The sequence below is a fragment of the Ailuropoda melanoleuca genome, chromosome 5 (assembly GCF_002007445.2).
Source record: "Ailuropoda melanoleuca isolate Jingjing chromosome 5, ASM200744v2, whole genome shotgun sequence".
Lineage (NCBI taxonomy): Eukaryota > Metazoa > Chordata > Mammalia > Carnivora > Ursidae > Ailuropoda > Ailuropoda melanoleuca.
In genome coordinates this window covers 89,103,231-89,125,283 of record NC_048222.1, presented here as the reverse complement: position 1 = coordinate 89,125,283, position 22,053 = coordinate 89,103,231, and the positions used below count along the sequence as shown (strand labels likewise).

General features: G+C 39.2%; 1 protein-coding gene across 3 annotated transcripts in view; it reads left to right on the top strand.

Moving 5' to 3' along the window:
* Window positions 1-22,053, top strand: part of LOC109489461 (palladin-like) — a 228,795-nt gene that overhangs the window by 39,499 nt on the left and 167,243 nt on the right. Inside the window, exons 3-7 of one of the 3 annotated variants that reach the window (XM_019798527.2) lie at window positions 8,547-8,613; window positions 9,881-9,986; window positions 12,420-12,494; window positions 16,795-16,936; window positions 17,474-17,497. In XM_019798527.2, coding sequence (XP_019654086.2) covers window positions 8,606-8,613; window positions 9,881-9,986; window positions 12,420-12,494; window positions 16,795-16,936; window positions 17,474-17,497 — 355 coding nt within the window. In that variant the 5' untranslated portion in view covers window positions 8,547-8,605. Of the gene's footprint in view, window positions 1-8,546; window positions 8,675-9,880; window positions 9,987-12,419; window positions 12,495-16,794; window positions 16,937-17,473; window positions 17,498-22,053 lie in introns of all 3 variants that reach the window. The other 2 variants (XM_034661395.1, XR_004625790.1) reach the window with 2 other exon arrangements.

Genomic DNA, 22,053 nt, shown 5'->3' with positions numbered 1-22,053 from the left:
AGTTCTCAAATATATGTTTAATATATACATATATTTTTAAATCGTTGATATTTGCTCTCACGAAGACTTGCTATATCTCGAAGTTGAAGTTGTATGATTTACTTCCAACTTGTTCTACTCAGAAATACTACTTTTGGGGCGCCTGGGCGGCTTAGTCGTTAAGTGTCTGCCTTCAGCTCAGGGCGTGATCCCAGGGTCCTGGGATCAAGCCCCTCACTGGGCTCCCTGCTCCACTGGGAGCCTGCTTCTTCATCTCCCACTCCCCCTGCTTGTGTTCCCTCTCTCGCTGGCTGGCTCTCTCTCTGTCAAATAATTAAAATCTTAAAAAAAAAAAAAAAGAAATACCACTTTTTTCCTTTTATTAAGGAAGATAACAGATTGACAAAAATAATAAAAACATATTGTTTTTATGAGTGTGAGGGAAATGGGCATTTTAATGATTTGCTATTTTATACCCCCTCCTGGGGAAATATTTAAAAATGGAAATACTATATCCATTCCTAGTGGAATGATAAGATTATGGGAAAGCCACACACGTGTATCTGAATCAGCCATTAGAAAATCATAAAGTACATGTCTGATGTCATGGGAAGGCATTTCACAATATATTGAGTAGGGGAAAAAGCAATTTAACAGTATGCATAGCATCGTCTTCTTAAAATATATATGTACACAGGGATAAACTTTAGAAGGATATGCTCCAAAGTATCTGAGTGGTGGTATTCCAAATGATTTTTTTTCTTTAATTTTTGCTATTGAGCATTTTCTGGGTCTTTTCCTACAAGGAAGTCTTAAAGTGGGTATGTTTTTTAAATGAAACGTGAACGCCTTTTAAAGGCAAGACAGCAAGAGCATTTTTGTGACATTTCCACTGGCACTGCATTTCCAGAGTAGAATAGAGATTACGGGCATTTGATTCCTTCACTGTGTGTGGGGAGCGATATAGAAATATCATTTAGGCAGGTGAACATTAGGTGAACAGATAGATGGATAGTAATTGCGAGTTCTGGAACATGTCCCTCCAGACCGGAGCCTCCATGAAAAACTGAAAGTGATGTTTTGATAAATACAAAAATGTTAACTAGAGACAGAAATGTCCTTTCCTGACCAGCAGGTGCAGAGTAGATGACCAAAGGGAGGAGACAGGAGGAGAGTAGGAGGGAAGAGTCATCTTGAGGGAGGAGGGAACTTGCTGGCACAGATAGGGAGATTTGATCTGCCACCATCTGCAAGAGCTTCTCTGACACCTGAGACAGAAGGTGACATTGAGATTTCACAAGGGTTGGATAGGTGTGCAAAAACTAGCAAATATATTCTTATCCAGGTGTTACAAACCTTGTTGGCCCTTTACCTTTCTCTGAAAATCAGCTGGAAAAAAATTGGGAAAAAAGAATTTTCAGAAAAAGGAAAGGTTTTCTAACTAGATAATCAGAGAGGATTTTATTTTTAAGATTGAAAATGTTTGGAATCGGATGAAAAACAGCTATATGTCTCCCAGTTTCTGGCCACTTTGAGAGCATCTGTGATAACTTCTGTAGGACTTTTGCTCCCCTTCCTTTTCTCTTTAATGCTCCCATGATTCCAGTAAAACTGATCTGTCTCAGGTTACCCATGATTTTCTGGTAACTGAGTCTACTGATTTTTCCTCCTGTTTCCCCTGCTCACGTCCCATACCTCCTCATCACAGTTAAAACTTTCTCCATCTCTATCACCTATTTTTGATGTTTTGATGGTTCTGCTGCTTTTATTTTGCTACTCCCCCAGTTCATCCTGCATGGTTAATTTTCCCAACCACCACTCTCAGTGCCTACACAGAAAGTCCAAATACTTTGGCCCTCGTATTCTGCATCCCGAGCCTTTCTTGACTTCCTCCCACAGCTGCCCCCCAGCATGTGCTCTTCTGTGGTTGCTCAGTTCCCTTTCTGTCCCCAGACAAGCGTTTGCAGTTCCCAAGGTTCCATTCCTTCATCCTACCAGCAGTTGAAGGCCTGCCATTAGCAAGGCACGAAGCTGAGCCCTCAGAGGAATAGATGTCCACAGCACATGGAGGTCATATGGCAGGGGGGATGTCATAGACCAACCGCAAGTTCAGAAATCCTCTCCCCACTGCTTTCTAGTTATGTGATCTTATGCAAATTACTTAATCTCTTGGTTCCTCAATTTTCTAATGTGTAATTGGACATAATTCACCTCTTAGTGAGATGAGTTATTATAATAATTGAATGTTATACAGTGCCTAGCAGATTGCCAGGCAAAATAGCAAGTACTCAAAAATTGGTAGTTCCCCTCCTAACGCCACCTCAATTCTTCAAAGAACTTATAATTTTCTAGCAGATATGATGTTATAAGTGATCTGAGTAGTATAAGCGAGAACACAGGGAGTTCAGAGAAGACAGAGCACTGAAAAAACTATTAGGCTTATCTTAAAAGAAAATCAAGAGAAGACTAGTTAAGAGTTTCCTATGGGAGTGAATAATGTAACTAAATGTACAAACATGGGAAAAGACCAAGAAAGGAAAGCCCTTACCTCCTTTGGGTCTTTATGCAGAGTTCCCATCTTGAGGGAGCCTTCCTTGCCACCCCACTTAACATTGCATCCCACACCATTCCCGTTCTTCCCTATACCCCTACTCTGATTTGCTTTCCCATTCACTCACCTCCATGTCATGTATATATTTAGTCTGTGGTCTGTGTCTTCAAAAGAACGTGAACTCCACAAGGGCAGGGGTGTGTGGGGTGTACGTGTATACTTCTTCACTCCTGCATTCCCATTACCTAGTGGAATGTACACTGGTGAGTATCTTCAACTCTCTGGCTTGGGGTTATAGGACATGGAAGTTCTGGCTGATTGAGCTAGAAAATCTGGTTGGAAATTACGAAAGCAACCAAATAGCAAGGCTTTAGGTTTTTAAATTTACTGAGTTGAAACTCCTTACCTTAGTTTTTTTTTTTTTTTAAACAGGAAAGATGTGCTATAGTAAAAAATGATATAGGTTGAAGATTGACAGAGAGACAGAGGAAGACAAGATAAGAATCTATTGTGGTAGTCCAGGAACTAACTAATAAGAAAGCCTATACTTAGCGGTAGTTAGAGAAGTAAATAGGAAGGGACAGCAGACATTGCTGCAGAGTCACCTAAACCTGACTGTTAAAACATTAATAAAGGGCGGGAGAAATAGAGTCATGGAAAGGAACACTGGGCAGCCATCCAAGAAGTTGAGGAAATACATATATTCTAAATGTACTTATAAGCAACAATAATTAATTGCAAATAGTACATATAGTGTGATTCCATTTGTGGAGATATGTACATAAATATGTGTATGTTAATACATTAAATGTATCTGACAAATAGACATCAAACTATTAACATGTGCCGAATGGCATTAAGGAAGGTACCCACATGGGTCTTTAGTATTATGTCACACAATTCCATGCCATTTGGTTACTTTTCTATAAGCATGTATTATTTTATATTAAAGTATCTACATAATTTAACTCACGTCTCATAAAAGAAATGTCAAGAGTGTACTTCTTACCACAATTATTTTATTTTATTTTATTTTTTTTTATTTATTTTTTTTTATAATTAATTTTATTTTATTATATTATGTTAATCACCATACAGTACATCCCCTGATTCTGATGTAAAGTTTGATGCTTCATTAGTTGCTTATAACACCCAGTGCACCATGCAATACGTGCCCTCCTTACTACCCACCACCAGTCCATCCCCTTCCCCCACCCCCTCCCCTCTGAAGTCCCCAGTTTGTTTCCCATAGTCCATAGTCTCTCATGTTTCATTCCCCCNAGAGGTCTAGAAGAGATATTTGAACAAATTGTAGCTGAAAACTTCCCTAATCTAGCAAGGGAAACAAGCATTCGTGTCCAAGAGGCAGAGAGGACCCCATCCAAGCTCAACCAGGACAAACCTACGCCACGGCATGTCATAGTGCAATTCGCAAATATTAGATCCAAGGATACAGTATTGAAAGCGGCCAGGGCAAAGAAATTTCTCACGTACCAAGGCAAAGGTATCAGGATTACGTCAGACCTGTCTACAGAGACCTGGAATGAGAGAAAGGCTTGGGGGGGCATTTTTAAAGCTCTTTCAGAGAAAAACATGCAGCCAAGGATCCTTTATCCAGCAAAGCTGTCATTCAGAATTGATGGAGAAATAAAGACGTTCCAAAATCGCCAATCATTAACCAATTTCGTAACCACGAAACCAGCCCTACAGGAGATATTAAGGGGGGCTCTATAAAGGTAAAAAGGCCCCAAGAGTGATACAGAGCAGCAAGTCACAACCGATACAAAGACTTTAAAGAGAAATGGCATCATTAAAATCATATCTGTCAATAATCTCTATCAATCTAAATGGCTTAAACTCTCCCATAAAACGCCACAGGGTTGCAGATTGGATAAAAAGACATGACCCATCCATTTGCTGTCTACAAGAGACTCATTTTGAACCCAAAGATGCATTCAGACTTAGAGTAAGGGGATGGAGTACCATCTTCCACGCAAATGGACCTCAAAAGAAAGCTGGAGTAGCAATTCTCATATCAGATAGACTGGATTTTAAACTAGAGGCCATAGAGAGAGATACAGAAGGGCACTATATTATTCTTAAAGGAAGTATTCAACAAGTGGATATGACAATTATTAATATATATGCCCCCAACAGGGGAGCAGCAAGATACACAAGCCAACTCTTAACCAAAATAAAGAGACATATAGATAAGAACACAGTAATAGTAGGGGACCTCAACACCCCACTATCAGAAATAGACAGAACACCCTGGCAAAAACTAAGCAAAGAATCAAAGGCTTTGAATGCCATACTCGACGAGTTGGACCTCATAGATATATATAGAACACTACACCCCAGAACCAAAGAATACTCATTCTATTCAAATGCCCATGGAACATTCTCAAGAATAGATCATGCTCTGGGACACAAAACAGGTCTCAGCCAATACCAAAAGATTGAAATTATCCCCTGCATATTCTCAGACCACAACGCTCTGAAATTGGAACTCAACCACAAGGAAAAACCTGGAAGAAACTCAAACACTTGGAGGCTAAGAACCATCCTGCTCAAGAATGACTCGATAAACCAGGAAATCAAAAAACAAATTAAACAATTTATGGAGACCAACGAGAATGAATACACAACGGTCCAAAACCTATGGGATACTGCAAAGGCAGTCCTAAGGGGGAAATACATAGCCATCCAAGCCTCACTCAAAAGAATAGAAAAATCTAAAATGCAGTTTCTATATTCTCACCTCAAGAAACTGGAACAGCAACAGAGGGACAGGCCTAACCCACTGACAAGGAAGGAGTTGACCAAGATTAGAGCAGAAATCAATGAATTAGAGACCAGAACCACAGTAGAGCAGATCAACAGGACTAGAAGCTGGTTCTTTGAGAGAATCCATAAAATTGATAGACCACTGGCAAAACTTGTCCAAAAACAAAGAGAAAGGACTGAGATTATTAAAATTATGACTGAAAAGGGAGAGGTCACGACCAGCACCATTGAAATTGCAAGGATTATTAGAAACTTTTATCAACAGCTATATGCCAAAAAACTAAACAATCTGGAAGAGATGGAGGCCTTCCTGGAAACCTATAAACTACCAAGACTGAAACAGGAAGAAATAGATTTCTTAAATAGGCCAATTAACTATGAAGAAATTGAGTCAGTGATAAACAACCTTCCAAATAATAAAACTCCAGGCCCAGACGGTTTTCCTGGGGAATTCTACCAAACATTCAAAGAAGAAATAATACCTATTCTCCTAAAGCTATTTCAAAAAATAGAAACAGAAGGAAAGCTACCAAACTCATTCTATGAGGCTAATATTACCTTGATCCCCAAACCAGGCAAAGACCCCCTCAAAAAGGAGAATTACAGACCGATTTCTCTAATGAATATGGATGCCAAAATCCTCAACAAGATCCTTGCTAATAGAATCCAACAGTACATTAAAAGGATTATCCATCATGACCAAGTGGGATTCATACCTGGGATGCAAGCATGGTTCAACACTCGCAAATCAATCAATGTGATACATCATATCAACAAGAAAAGACTCAAGAACCATATGATCCTCTCAATTGATGCAGAAAAAGCATTTGACAAAATACAGCATCCTTTCCTGATTAAAACCCTTCAGAGTGTAGGAATAGAGGGTACATTTCTCAATCTCATAAAAGCCATCTATGAAAAGCCTACTGCAAGCATTATTCTCAATGGGGAAAAGCTGGAAGCCTTTCCCTTAAGATCAGGAACACGACAAGGATGCCCACTCTCGCCACTATTATTCAACATAGTACTAGAAGTCCTTGCAACAGCAATCAGAAGACAAAAAGGGATCAAAGGTATCCAAATCGGCAAAGAAGAAGTCAAACTGTCTCTCTTTGCAGATGACATGATACTCTATATGGAAAACCCAAAGGAATCCACTCCCAAACTATTAGAAGTTATAGAACAATTCAGTAAGGTGGCAGGATACAAAATCAATGCCCAGAAATCAGTTGCATTTCTATACACGAATAACGAGACTGAAGAAAGAGAAATTAGGGAATCCATCCCATTTACAATAACACCAAAAACCATGCGTTACCTTGGAATTAACTTAACCAGAGACGTAAAGGACCTATATGCTAGAAACTATAGATCACTTTTGAAAGATATTGAGGAAGACATAAAAAGATGGAAAAATATTCCATGCTCATGGATTGGAAGAATTAACATAGTTAAAATGTCCATACTACCCAGAGCAATCTACACTTTCAATGCTATCCCGATCAAAATACCGAGGACATTTTTCAAAGAACTGGAACAAATAGTCCTTAAATTTGTATGGAACCAGAAAAGGCCCCGAATCTCCAAGGAACTGTTGAAAAGGAAAAACAAAGCTGGGGGCATCACAATGCCGGATTTCGAGCTGTACTACAAAGCTGTGATCACAAAGACAGCATGGTACTGGCACAAAAACAGACACATCGACCAATGGAACAGAATAGAGAACCCAGAAATGGACCCTCGGCTCTTTGGGCAACTAATCTTTGATAAAGCAGGAAAAAACATCCGGTGGAAAAAAGACAGTCTCTTCAATAAATGGTGCTGGGAAAATTGGACAGCTACATGCAAAAGAATGAAACTTGACCACTCTCTCACACCATACACAAAAATAAACTCCAAATGGATGAAAGACCTCAATGTGAGACAGGAATCCATCAAAATTCTAGAGGAGAACATAGGCAACAACTTCTATGACATCGGCCAGAGCAACCTTTTTCACGACACATCTCCAAAGGCAAGAGAAATAAAAGATAAAATGAACTTATGGGACTTTATCAGGATAAAGAGCTTCTGCACAGCCAAGGAAACAGTCAAAAAAACTAAGAGACAGCCCACGGAATGGGAGAATATATTTGCAAAGGACACCACAGATAAAGGACTGGTATCCAAGATCTACAAAGAACTTCTCAAACTCAATACACGAGAAACAAATAAACAAATCATAAAATGGGCAGAAGATATGAACAGACACTTTTCCAATGAAGACATACAAATGGCTAACAGACACATGAAAAAATGTTCAAAATCATTAGCCATCAGGGAAATTCAAATCAAAACCACACTGAGATACCACCTTACGCCAGTTAGAATGGCAAAGATAGACAAGGCAAGAAACAACAATTGTTGGAGAGGATGTGGAGAAAGGGGATCCCTCCTACATTGTTGGTGGGAATGCAAGTTGGTACAGCCACTCTGGAAAACAGTGTGGAGGTCCCTTAAAAAGTTAAAAATTGAACTACCCTATGACCCAGCCATTGCACTACTGGGTGTTTACCCCAAAGATACAGACGTAGTAAAGAGAAGGGCCATATGCACCCCAATGTTCATAGCTGCATTGTCCACAATAGCCAAATCATGGAAGGAGCCGAGATGCCCTTCAACAGATGACTGGATTAAGAAGCTGTGGTCCATATATACAATGGAATATTACTCAGCTATCAGAAAGAACGAATTCTCAACATTTGCTGCAACATGGACGGCACTGGAGGAGATAATGCTAAGTGAAATAAAGTCAAGCAGAGAAAGACAATTATCATATGATTTCTCTCATCTATGGAACATAAGAACTAGGAGGATCGGTAGGGGAGAAAGGGATAAAGAAAAGGGGGGTAATCAGAGGGGGGAATGAAACATGAGAGACTATGGACTGTGAGAGGCAAACTGAGGACTTCAGAGGGGAGGGGGTGGGGGAAGGGGATAGCCTGGTGATGGGTAGTAGGGAGGGCACGTATTGCATGGTGCGCTGGGTGTTATACGCAACTAATGAAGCATTAAACTTTACATCGGAATCTGGGGATGTACTGTATGGTGATTAACACAATATAATAAAATTAAATTAAAAAAAATAAGACTTTGTATGTTATTATGTAAAAATGAAAAATTTTCCTCTTTGAAGCAGTTATAGATATGACTCAAATCTTAAATTTATCATTATTTTTCACTTTCTCAGGTGCCAGTTCAACAGATTCTGAGAGTGAAAATTTAGCTTTCAAATCCAGCCTTGGAGCCATGCCGCAGTAAGTGCCTGCGATCCCATCAATTATCTGTATAACAAAGAATGTGGACGGAATCATTGGGGTAAGAGTGCACCTTGTGCTGTGAAGGAAGAGGTCAGCTGATGTCATTCGAAGATCAAATATTTGTGCAACAAAATTTTTCACTTAGGAATTTCGACTGTGAAGTCTGCATTTCATCATTGAGATGCCAAAATCAAACCATAGGCAATCTTAAGTTTCAAAGACAACTAACTGGTTATAAATATACAAAAACAACTGTGACGTTGAGAGGAAATTAGTTAAATCATTACCAAAATGTAAATGAGGACCAGTCTATTTATACAAATTGGAAAGTGTCTAATTAGGCCAGAAATGGGTTTCTACGTGGATGGAGTCTATTACTAGTTAGATCTTATCATGAGAATTGTAAAATTTAGCTCTTCTTACGAAGACAAATGGATTATTTTCCAAAATAATTATTATGTAAATCTGTGGTAATAATTGGTTTTTTGCAAAAATAAAATCAAACCTACTAAAATTTTGTAGAAAACTCCATGAGTATCGAGACTGTGCTCATAAATTCCTTTGATCTGCTAGCAGATACATAATGATTATGTCTATTCAACATCAAATAATCCCTGAGTATTGATGCTAAAGGAACCTTATGAGATCATATACTCTGCCACTCCTGATTTCAGATAAGGATCTCAAGTTTCGTGAAGTTACTTGACTCGCTTGAGATTGCACACCCAACCTCTTAGCAAAATTGGGCCTAGAAATCAACTCTTTTTCTCTACACCTCACTAACTTTTATGCAATAAGAAAAGACAAAAGTGCCAAGACCGTCTCAACAAAATTAGAAACCAGGACAAAGAACAGCTGCTAGACTTAAAATAGAGCACTACAACTTTGAATTAAGTATAGAACCGTAACCCTAAAGATTTCAGGTGTTTGCTTATTGCTAAAGATTGGACCTTTTCCAGGCATTTTCTTTTCTCTTAGGATTTCCAAGTTCAGTACTCTAGGTTCTCTGATAATAGCTGAGTTATATATAGTTATTTTCATTTTATCAGTGTGTTTATTTTGCTAATATCTATAAGGTCTGTTCTATGCATATGTTGACCACAGCTATTCTAACTGTAGGTTATGGTGTCCCATTTCTGAAGCACTTAAAATTAAAGTGGATTGAATGCACAAAAAGAAACTGAACTCTTGTGGGGAGATCTTTCAGAGGGTAACTCCTGCTTTAAAAAAATTGATTGAACACACTTGCCTCCTTATTTTCCAGAGCTCAAAAGAAAACAACTTCTGTCTCCTTGACAATAGGATCGTCATCTCCAAAGACGGGAGTGACCACAGCTGTGATTCAACCATTGTCTGTCCCTGTTCAACAGGTAAGTGTGCCTTGGACTAGAGACCACAGTGAGTCAAACTCATTAGCAAGCTTCTTGGTTTAAAGATTGCAGCTTTGATTCCAATGAGTACACTCCCTGCAGGATTTTTTAAGTGGAAACACAACTGGGAGGAAAGAATATGGTAGGTAAAGTCCTTCCTTTTAATCCACTAAAAATCATCTTTAATCAAAAACACATCACCAATTAGTCAACATCTGCATTTCCATCAAGAATGTCTCTAACAGCCAATAACTTGATAAAATGGTATCTCTTTTAGCTATGACTATTTGATTTTTCTTCTACCTATGTGTCCCCTTCTGTTTAGCCAAATTTATTAGCTCATTTAAAACAAATTAGAAGCCAGAAAAGTCCACATACCAACAAAAGTTTTTCCATGAGATAAACAGATAATAAAAAAATCAAATTCCTTGACTTAACCAAGCATTTTTATCCTGCTTTTATTTCATTGTTAGACTGCCATATCCAAGAAAGAACAACAAAACAAACTACTGGAAAGTAATAGTGAGTTTACTTTGTAAGCACAACAGAGATTTTTTTTAAAAACAGTGAAGAAAATTAGAATCTGAATGCTTTAATCAGATGTAGGTTACCTTGCCCTTGTGCTATGATGTGTATATTTAAATACAACACACAACAAAAGGCTTCCCCACCCCTGCTTTGAAATGTAAACTAATTCCCAACTAATAAGTATGTTTTGTGAGCATCACCAGGCCCTCGATCCTTTGAGCGCTCAGGGGTTTAGTAATTGTAGTATGTGCCATATACTCTTGGATACGTGGAATATGGAAACAGTAGAGAAAAGACTTTCGAGTTATAAACTTGAAAAGAACCAACAGTATAATTCATTCAAAGATGGCATAGAGATTTCCTATAAATCCCTCAACCAGGGTAGAACTTGTAAAAATATTTCTGATGAAATCAATGGATTTTTTTTTTTGGTGTTTGATATTTAAATATTGACGAGTGACAAATGCTTATTAGCACCATGCTAGGCATTTCATTGGAGAAAAAAAAAATACATCACCAGCTTCATTCCCAAATAGTTTATAGAACTATGCATGGGAAACAGGAAATACACACATGAAACATTTCTTGATTGTGGTAGAATATGTGAAAGTGTAGCCCAAAAGCCTAAGAGCAGAAATTACTTAAATATGTAGGCACCATAATAATGTGAACGGTACATTTTAAATGGTTTACATTCTCCAAGAACACTAAATGGAAGGTCACACATTCCAGTTGTATAGGTAGGAGGATGAGGGGCTCACAGAAGCTCCTTTGCTTTATTATTGTAAGCAACATCACATAAAGTTGATCACCCTGGAGCCAGATTGCCAGGGTGCAAATCCCAGCTCTACCACTTGAGGTAACCTCTCTATGCCACGTTTCTTCATCTGTAAAATGAAGATAATACCATCTATCTCACAGGACTACCCCGAGGATTCGGTGAGTGAGTGAATCTCCATATAACATTTAGGACAGTGCCTGGCACAGACTAAATACTGTGTAAGTGTTCAAATAGTCTTTGGACATATAAAGACAATGAAAAGTGAAACCCAGTCCTGAATCACAAGCTAATGAGAAGTCTTACAAGAATAATGAATGAGGCCCTTTATTATCCTAGCATCTCTACAACTCTGCCAACATTCTTGATGATAACTTGTGACATATTTAGACACATAATAGCAGATCACCATCATCTGGGGTAAAGAAGCTAACAATTGCTTACTTCTATGTAAGCTAACAATTGCTTACTTCTATGTAAGCAATTGTTAGCTTCTTAGCCAAAGTGTTTGAAAATAAATGATTGTAGAAGGAGACATATTTTCTGTTCAGTACTCTGGAATCTTTATATTTCCCCAGAAATGAGTGCCATTCGGAAAGTATTTTAGCACCTTTGTTTTTTGCACATCAAGAAAAAACAGTATATTCCTTTTCAACTTGTTTCCTGTAATCCCTTGTATCGAAAAAAGAGTGCAGGTTAATTTAAGGTAGATGTTTGATAATTTACCCTCCACTGCCATTAACTTGTGCTTTTAATTTCATGAATCCAAACTGTATTTAAAAATAAAATATAATGTCTGCGAGAACTTTTGAAAAGACCCCTGTGTGAGTCCCACACACAGAAATGCATTTGGTAATAGCATTTACAAGCTCATGGATCCCTAAGGAACCAAGGAACTTTTACCTCGAATATCCTTTTGAATAGAGAAGAATAACAGCTGTGAAATGAGGACGTGGAACAATGTCTCTACTGTATGTGAGCGTAGACCAGCAAAATGATAGATGGTGATATTTGCGTTCCCTCGTTCCATTCATGTGGAGCCATCCCAGTAAGGAAAGCTTTCTTTAGCCCATCTTTTCAACAATTTATATATTGAGAATTTGATCCGCGTGTCTCTGCGTTTTCAGGTTCACAGCCCAACCTCGTATCTCTACCGACCTGATGGAGCTACTCCTGCCTGCTTTCCTCCTGTTTTTACAAAGGTCTGACCTCTGCAAGTCTTGTTCTCTGTGTTTGCTTTGGTCCTTAAATTCCCTTCACGTGGGGCTACGTGTAGCAGTCTTTAAAAGTTAAAGCGTACAGATCCCTAGGCTCTCATGGTTACCTTTGGGGCTGAACACGTATTTAGGGAACAACTGTTGTGTGAGTATCATCTTGTCAAGGGACTGAGCGACGTGGGTATGGTCAGTGACCTGCTAGGGTTTACAATAGAGTGGGAAAGCCAAGACGGGTGGAAAAAAATGAGACAAAGAGCTCTGTAGGAAATTGCTTGGGAGAACCAGCAAGTTTTGTAGGGAAAAAAAAAAAAAGATGAATATTCAATTTGTTCTCTAAGTTTGTGTTTTGCATTGCCAAACTGAATGACATCCATTTCATTAGTCAACTGCTCAACTCAGAAATGGATCCATGTGGCATATCTTTTTTTTTTTTTTTGAGAAAATTATAAACCTTGATTGAAAGACATCTACAAAGGCCCAAATAAGTGGGGAGAGATTCCATATCTGTGGACTGGAAAATGGTAAAGAAGTCATGACTCCCAGATTAATCTATAAATTTAATGCAGATCTAGCTGTAATTCTAACAGGATCCTTGTTTTATTTATTTGACATAGAACTTGGCAATTTGATTCTAAGACAAAAAGGTCTAAAAATAGCCAGGGTACTCCTGAAGAAGGAAAATGGGTTGCTGGTAAGGGAGGCATAGGATTTGTCCTTGGAGATGTCAGGACTTTGTAAAGGTGGAGTAGTTGGGATAGTATGGTCTGAATAAGACCAGACAAATTGGCAGGTGATCAAAGCCCACAGACACTCTGTAGTAGGCAGTAGGGAGGGACACATGGGAGACCAGACGATCTGTAGGTATCTATAGAAACCTACAGATCGCTGGGTAAAGAATGAATTTTCAGTAGAGATTAAAAAAAAAAAAAAGGACTCCTATGTCACACTTTTTACAAAAATCTAGAGCAAGCAAACGAAAGACAAATGTGAAAAAACAAATCCATAAAACCTGTGCACGGCAGTAGGGAAGAGCATCTTTCTTGTCTTCTTGTAAGAAATGATGTTTTTTCCTTCCAAGCCAGCCTGGAGCCAGCATTATTAAAGTCACTTCGTAAGTAGGGTATTTAGTGTAAGACACTGGCAACAAATGATAACATTTGACAACTTTGAAAGTACCAAAAAAACAAAACAAAACAGTAAAACCTGACTGACAGCAGTGCCCCGGAGTCGTCCATGAAGTTGTACTTTAATGCTGAGGACAGCAGATGTTCCCACGGTGTGGGTAATTCAGCTGCTTTGTGGTTTAGAACTTTTCAAAGCAGATTCACCAAATCATCACCAAGAAGTCTGTGTTACCTGATGTTGATTTGAGGGGTCCCAACGCACCTCTTGATTTAAGCAAATAGGAAGAATGTGAGGTTTTGCTTCCCCCCCCCCCAAACAGGGCTTCCCCACAGTGGCCTGGCATATGGCTATATTACGGAACTCCTCCTGGGACCAAGAGAAAGCCTCAAAAGCTAGACACAAAACTTTGTTTCTCCATTGTATTCCAGCCCCTGAGACATTGACATTATATTAGTGGTATATCCCCTTCCCCCAGAAGAAAACCGTGAAACAGACTGTGTGCTAACCACACAGCTTAGTAAAAAGAAAAATGAAACATAATTCTATATTTTTATAAAGGTTGATTAAAAAAGAAATCACAAACCGTAGAGTGACTGGCAGCACAGAGCACACCTCACTGGGGATCTCCAGTGCCTTCTACCTTCTATGTCTAGACCATAGACTGTCTCTCTTCTGAGCACAATTGCTTGCTTGCTTCCTTCCTTCCTGGCATTTGCTTTCCCCTTTGTCCCTTTGGGCATCTTCTCTCCCTGCTTTGCTGGGTCCTGTTGAGCCTGGGCTTTGGTTTTGTGGGGGCAGGTTTAGAAGATAAATCTGCTCATCTCCTTTCCAACTCAAAGTAGCCTTCACTTTGTCATCCTTAGCATTTTTTTTTTTTTTGGTCTTTCTCTTGGGCATGATGGGGACAGTGAATGTCAGGTGGGCATTGCTGGTCTATTTGGTGCCCCCATCTATTTCCTCATTCTACTCTGGTAAAGGTTTCCATTCCAGGTTTCACAGCTGGTCAGAGGCAGAGCTCGCCCTTCCTCCTGCGGGCCACCGGGCTTAGCTGGGGCAGAGCTGCTATGGGACTGTGGGACTGGGGGCAGTAGGGAGGGACACATGGGAGACCAGGAGAGCAACTAGCTTTATGTGGCATTTCTTTCTAAATAGTTCGACCCCTTCAAGGAACCACAGTAGCAGGTGGGCTTGATATATGACAGGAGGTACCCTTATATGGACCCCAAAACACTCAGGGGTCCCCAGTTCTACCCTGAGTGGATGATGTAGATTGCCAAGCATAACCTCTGAAGGTTGGCTCTTAGTCTCCTTCAGGGCTCTGACTTGTGTTCCTGAAGATTCTCCTAATGTCTCACTCCACTTAGCTGTGGCTTTTTTCAAGATGAGCAAGTTTGCTCCACCTGGAGTCATGTTGTAATTCTGTGGAGTTTTGACTGCTTCGGGTCCTTGTCATCTACCCGTTTTCTCTATCTCTGACTTTCCAGCATTTGAACAAAACACATAATCCTAGGAATAAATCAGAGTCTCCTTTGGTGCCTGAAAGCTCAGATATTAAAAATATTTGTGTACCATTTGAAATCTACCATGAGCAACTTCTTGGACAAGCCAGGAAGTGGTTAACAATTAATCCACACAACCTGGGCCCCATGCATGACACTTTTCCTGCTGTGACCCACTAAGTTAGCTCTTCTCTGGACCCCGTCACAGACTAAAAAAGTCAGTTTAGAACCAGAGATTTCCTACATTTAAAAATAAGGAGACAGAATGCAATCAGAAGTAGTTAATAATCTTAACCTCTTCACATAAAAAAAAAAGGCATTCTTGTTAAGTACCCAGATTATTATCAAATGCCTTCTCAGACTTGATATTAGCCTTTTACAGTTCTTCTGCCAACAGCATCGACTCTGAGAATTTCCTTAGGGCTCTTCCACACTCACTGCAGCCCATTTGCTGCAACATTTGTTTTTTTCCCAGCACACCATTTGTTGTCCCTTCAGATAATCTTAAATAAATAAACAAACCCAGAAAAGACCACACACTTCTTTTTTTTTTTATTATATTATGTTAATCACCATACAGTACATCCCCAGATTCCGATGTAAAGTTTGATGCTTCATTAGTTGTGTTAACACCCAGTGCACCATGCAATACGTGCCCTCCTTACTACCCATCACCAGTCTATCCCATTCCCCCACCCCCTCCCCTCTGAAAAGACCACACACTTCTTGATGTGGATTCGTTTGCTTTGGCTGGCGTGTCAGTGAATTACTCTGTCGCATCTGAATTACTTTAAGAGTTCTACCTCACCTATGTAAGATCTCATACGCTCTAGTCAGAAGTTGAAAAAATCAAAAAGTTGAAGTAGGCCCCATTGCTAACTAATCCTGGAGGAGGAAGGTGGGGGGGGGATGTCTGTGAGGGGACTATTAATCTTTTGATATTTAATAACAAGTATAAAAGCTTTACCTCTTTGCATCTGTGCAGCCAAATTAATTTCTAATCTGTTGCACTGTAAAAATTTACTGGTCTGGACTTGGAGTGGGGTCAGGGGCAACAAGGGTAATTGCAAGGGAAGAGGAAATGAAGGTCACGAAGGGAGAAGTACTGCAAGTTTTATTATTTTACTCAGAACTTCAAAATGAGAAAATCCCCAAGCCCCTTATCTTAATAAACCTGACATAGGAAGCTCATTGGCAGAGGTGGGGGGTGGGGAGTACATGAAAAGGTTGGAGCATGTAAAAACAAATTATGCCTTTTTTTTTTCTTCCTGTCTGGTTTTCCCAGGAATCTACGTTCATATGGAATATAATTGTTTTAGGAAGTCTGCATTCCACCAGCTAACTCTTCAGTGTAGATAGAGAAAGATAACAGGCGTTGCCGTAAAATTCCATAAATACAAAAGTGTCAGTAAATCTGCAGACAGGCCCAAAATGTCCACAGTCCCAGTGGTAGACCTTACTAATTTCATTACACAGAGATTATGGAAAGCTAACAATCGATGGATTTCAAGGTGTTTATTTTTACCCGAGTTAGTGGTAATTATTTTATGATGCAAGTTTTGCATTTTTTCCCCCAAGATTTGGAAGCACTATTTTCTGTTGTGAAATTGTGTTAAGAGTGCGCCAAAGTCTAATGCAGGGTGTCTTCCTTCAATTTTTAGGAACTGCAAAACATAGCAGCATCCGAGGGTCAGGTGGTGGTTCTGGAGTGCCGGGTCCGAGGAGCACCCCCTTTGCAGGTCAAGTGGTTCCGACAAGGGAGTGAAATTCAAGACTCTCCAGATTTCAGAATTCTACAGAAAAGTAAGGAGAGTTGCCCATTCTCCCACATCCATCCATTTTTTTTTCTCTCAAGCGTCAGGAACAACAAGAAGGGTTTACTCATTCAACATGAACTGATTTCTATTTTCAAAGAGTAATGAGACCAGATAATCTATGGATATGTGGGGTCCAGTAAATTACAGTGATGGTGGTCACTTGTGTACCCCTTTGAAAGTCTGATAAAAGTTGTATGTTCTTTCTTCAGAGAAAAAAAAAAATGTTACATGCATTTGAACTCAAAGTTGGCCAGATAATTTTAGGAGGTTTATAAGCTTCCTATAAGCCCTTCTATGAATTGCAGTTTAAAAAGCTTCCTAGCATAATCTGTAACTGAATTTGGGTTTCTGTATTTATAAAAATATAAATCTATCTATTATCACTAATCTTTTGTATTATGGAGTTCCCTATATCCTGCAGACATGTCCTGGACAAAGCAATAGAGAAAGGTAGGTTTCTTATTAACAGAACCCCATTCTAATACTCCATTTTGATTTATTTTTTTTCTCATGTGCCAAACAGAACCTAGATCTACAGCTGAACCTGGTAAGAAGCTCTTTCTTTTTTTTTTTCTTTGATAATGTATCTTTTGGGTTTCAATAGTTCTTTGTTTCAGTTTTAAAGCCATAAGCAGAACAATGTTTTTGCCGTTCCCTGGAAATACGAAACCCCCTTAAAGACAATATCTTCTTTATCATGGGTTCTGTCCACTGCATTTTACATCAGCTTCTTTATTAGTAAAACATTAAGTTCCATTCAGACAAGAAGGTCAAGCTCAGTGACTTAAGGCTTTTTTAAATATAGACTTTTATATTTGGAAAGCAAACCAAGCTCATGATGAAAAAACGTCCTCCTAAAATTCCAGTAGAAAAGAACCATCTGCTACGTACTTCTGCTGACCAAAACCTACTAATGGCTCAACCCTCCAGCTCAGAAATGAGTCTCACATGAGAGCAGCCCAAAGATGTAAGCAAAGCTGACCACCGGCATTTCTCATTTATGGCCCCCAAGCCGTAAACTTTTACTGTTCTACAAGCATGAAGAAAGTCATCTTGCCCTAGGATCTCTCTCAATTACCAGGTCATTTGACCTCATCAGAGCGCCATGTTATCCAGAAGCGCCAGGTCCGGCTGTTCCCCTGCTCCAGACTTCTTGTATATTTATGACTCCCCATGAACTACAACAATGTTTGCAAAAGAAACAAAAAAAATTTTAATTTATTTGACAGACAGCCAGCGAGAGAGGGAACACACGCAGGGGGAGTGGGAGACGAAGAAGCAGGCTCCCAGCGGAGGGGCCTGATGCGGGGCTTGATCCCAGGGACCCGGGATCATGCCCTGAGCCAAAGGCATATGCTCAACGACTGAGCCACCCAGGCGCCCCAAGAAACAAAAGTTTTGTCTGTGCATTTCATAGGATATCCTCCTCAAGACTCTTTTCTGTTGCGTTTCTCCCATCAGCAGAATTACCAGTTTTGCTGACTCCTTGGCAAAAGGTAGAAAAACTGCTTTGTGCCTCTGCTTCAGCACCGAGCAGACGCTATCATTATGTCCCTTAGGAGCCAAGGCTTTGCTCTGTCCCTTCTTGGGGAACTTGAAGGTTCTCTGTGGGCTACTGCAGGTCAGATTACCTGCTTTGTCCTGAACATTTCACAGCTGAGCATTGGGCCATTAAAAGTAGGGTGTGATCCTTTTAGGATCCCAAGGTTAAAAGATGCTGAGTAGCATCCTCAGAGAACAATGGGGATTGATCTACTGCCTTCTTGTCGTGATTACAACTAGAACATGTTGTCCCACCTAATGCATCAGTCACTGCATCAAATACTGTAGTCACTTTCCAAAATGTGGAAATACACAACTTCATATTTTGTCTGTGTCAGGTCTTTATATAAAATTGCATCATGCAGGTTCCCTGATACGTGGAACATCTGAAACTCAGTCTACTGCATGAGCTAAGATGTTAGGACACATCTTTTGTGTTTACTATTCTAAATAGACTTCTCGATAGATATAAAAGTAGGAGCCACATACCTCTTTATCTACAAAAAAGTTTATGTGAAAAACCTGTGGGCAGTTTGTGCCTTTTGATACCGTATATACAAATAAAACGAACGTTTTGGGCCACAAATTCTAAACGTATTACTACTGGAACAGATTAAGACTGCTTTTGATGTTGTGTTTTGGATTCTGTGCAAATTCATGCAACTCTTTTTCATCATGTTGTTACCCATTGTCATCCCCTACAGAGATGATGATGATTTAGGAAATATCTCTGATGATCTGTGTTGGAAAATCATAAACTAACCATCATCCGAAAATTCACAACACTTGTTAGAAGCTGTGTTGTTTAGTTTCTGAGTATATGCATGTTTGAAAATTGAAAACACTCAGTATATTGGCCAAGAAGGAATAAATTTGGGTGAGGAAGGAGAATAGAAGCATCTACCACCCCCCTCTTCCATCCTCTTCCCCTTTACCTCTCATACCACACACTCTTTTTCAATTATGATTTGCTGTTTTGCTTCTAGAATATAGTTTTGATCATGATTATTTAATAAAATTAGTTCTCGGCAGCTTCCTGGAATAAAATGACCTCTAGAACGATTTTTAACAGGCAAAATCATGAAGAGAAGAGCAAGATGTGGGAGGCCTTCCTTTTAAACTGCATATCCTAGCAATATAAAAGTTTCTCCTCCCTGTGTTCACTGAATTTTCTTATTTTTTCCCCTTCAGATCGATCTGAAAGCATTTAAGAAAACAGACTCTTCCATTCCAACCATAATAATAGAATTTGCTGAAAACAAATATTTCTTGGTACAGAACTATGTCAGCCAAATCTGTCAATACAGGGGGGAAAAAACCTTCTATATGGGCAGGAGCTATTAAAAACAAAACACAACTAGTTTTCTCTGATCTTTAATAATTTCTACGTAATTATATTTACTATAGTACTGAAATTATTCCTTTGTCTTTTATAATGGAGCATCAAAATTCTCTCCTTCAGGAAATCTGCAATTGTCATGTAGTGTTAAATAAAATTCTTGATCATATTTTTTAAAACAACAAAACTTTAAACACATGAATGGCTATTCCAGTGACTGCTTATGTGAGCTGTTATGAGAACTTCAGAACAAGCAGAAGTTAAAACATATTTGTATTTAAACAGCGTTTGGCATGCCTGATTATTATTATACTAGGTATGATTATGATTCTTTTATTAGTAGCCAAATGTTTTCCTTCCATTGACCTTGAAGTTGACTATTGACATGGTTGGGGAAAAAAAACAAAATATATATTGAACTGTGTACTCTCCTTAAATGACCTGATTGACTATTTTATTCATTAGGCCATTGAACTTATTCAACCATCTAGAATGGATGTGGGAACTGGCTTCCTTGATAGCTGTTTTTTAGCCACTGTTAAGTGGAAAGGAGAAAAACAGACATGACCATAATACATCTGAGGAAAGAGATAAATTTTATAGGACTGGACCAAGTGATGTTTTCCAAATGCTAAAACATAAATAGCCTTTGAAATTCAGGAACATGTTTAAGCATTCGGATTTTATTACCCTCTCTTCCTACACTCTTCCAGTCCTCTGACATATTCACTCTTGTTCTCACTCACTGGCTGGTGCTCACTCGCTCTCTCCCCCTCCCCCTTCTTCCTCTCTCACTTAATCTCTCTTTTCATCTCCCCTTTTCCCTCCTTCATTCTTTTTATCTCTTTACTCTTCTTCCTTTTTCACATCATGTGTAAGATGTGTTAAAGCTCTAGAAATGAAATTGAAGTTCACTAGTACCTAGCTAGCTATAGCCCCATTAGGGATTAGATATTTAGATAAAGAAGGAGCTAGCAGATTCTCTCCTAATGCATTTGAGAAGCTGAAACAGGTTTTTCTTGTCACTACTGTGTTGTATCTGTCTAATGTGTTTTACACTCCCTTCTCTGTCTAGACAGAAGTCAGCTTGCATCACAAATCTTTTCAGACTGTTTTGTGAATTAATAGCTAGTCAGCTTACTTAAGACCAACATCCGTTTGTCATATTACCTGCTCTGGCCTCTTTCTTTGACATTCTGACTTTATACTGATTGAATCCTTCGAAGACTAGTCTGGGGCGGGGGTGGTGTGGAGGGCACAGAACACTCATTTGACAGCTGTTAATACTCAGGCCCTTACTCAGCTGTCTGGAAGCAGCCACAAACTGTATTGAGTTACTTCTATAGCATTGTCTAATGGCATGCAAAATTAAAAATACTGTGTCCTGCTGGCTGGGAAATTATACATATAAAAATACGATGCCTTATACTTTCAATATGAATCTCTGCTAAGCAGTGCCACCCATCATCTTAGATCTTAGATCATAGAGTCCGTGTTCTGATTCTGTGATTCAGAATGTGAAGTTAATTATACTTGTTAAATGTACTAAGGTGCTGAGTTGTAGGAGAGCGATGGTAAGGATGTTTGAGATCCCAGTAGTCTGTCCAGAGTTCAAAGCTTAGTGCAAGTCCAGGTTCAGATGGTAGGTTAAACAGAAGTGGGTTGTGTGAAGCCTGTGGTTCTCGAACCTAGGGCACCACACCAAACTGACAGAGGTGCTGTCGTGTTTGACATTTTTGATGCAAACACAATGATACTCGATATCTGATAGGTACCACTTCTAGCTTAACATGGTTCAGAGTTTCAACATTAGAGCACTCCACATTCTTCTCTATGGCATCCTATCTTTTTGAAACTGAGTTTTTGATGTGTAAGTGTTGATAAAAAGCAAGTGCCACATGAAAGCCAGTGTGGAACGTGAAATGAGGCTGGAGGCGCCCATCTGATCTCAAGAGTTCTGCAGTCCACAACAGATGCGTGCATTCATTAGTTAGTAATTGTGGTTATTTAAGAATAAAATAATACTTTTCTCTCAATTTATACATATATTTTTTCCAAACAATGACTAATTTGCTAAGACCTGAATACTCACATGTTCTTTCAAAATAACTAAATAAGTGAAGCTGTGGGTATATCTTTTGGCTTAGGAGCATCATAAACTATTACTGAGACACTTAGGGTCCCATGGACCCAGAAACTTTGGTTCAATCTCTGGGGAGGCA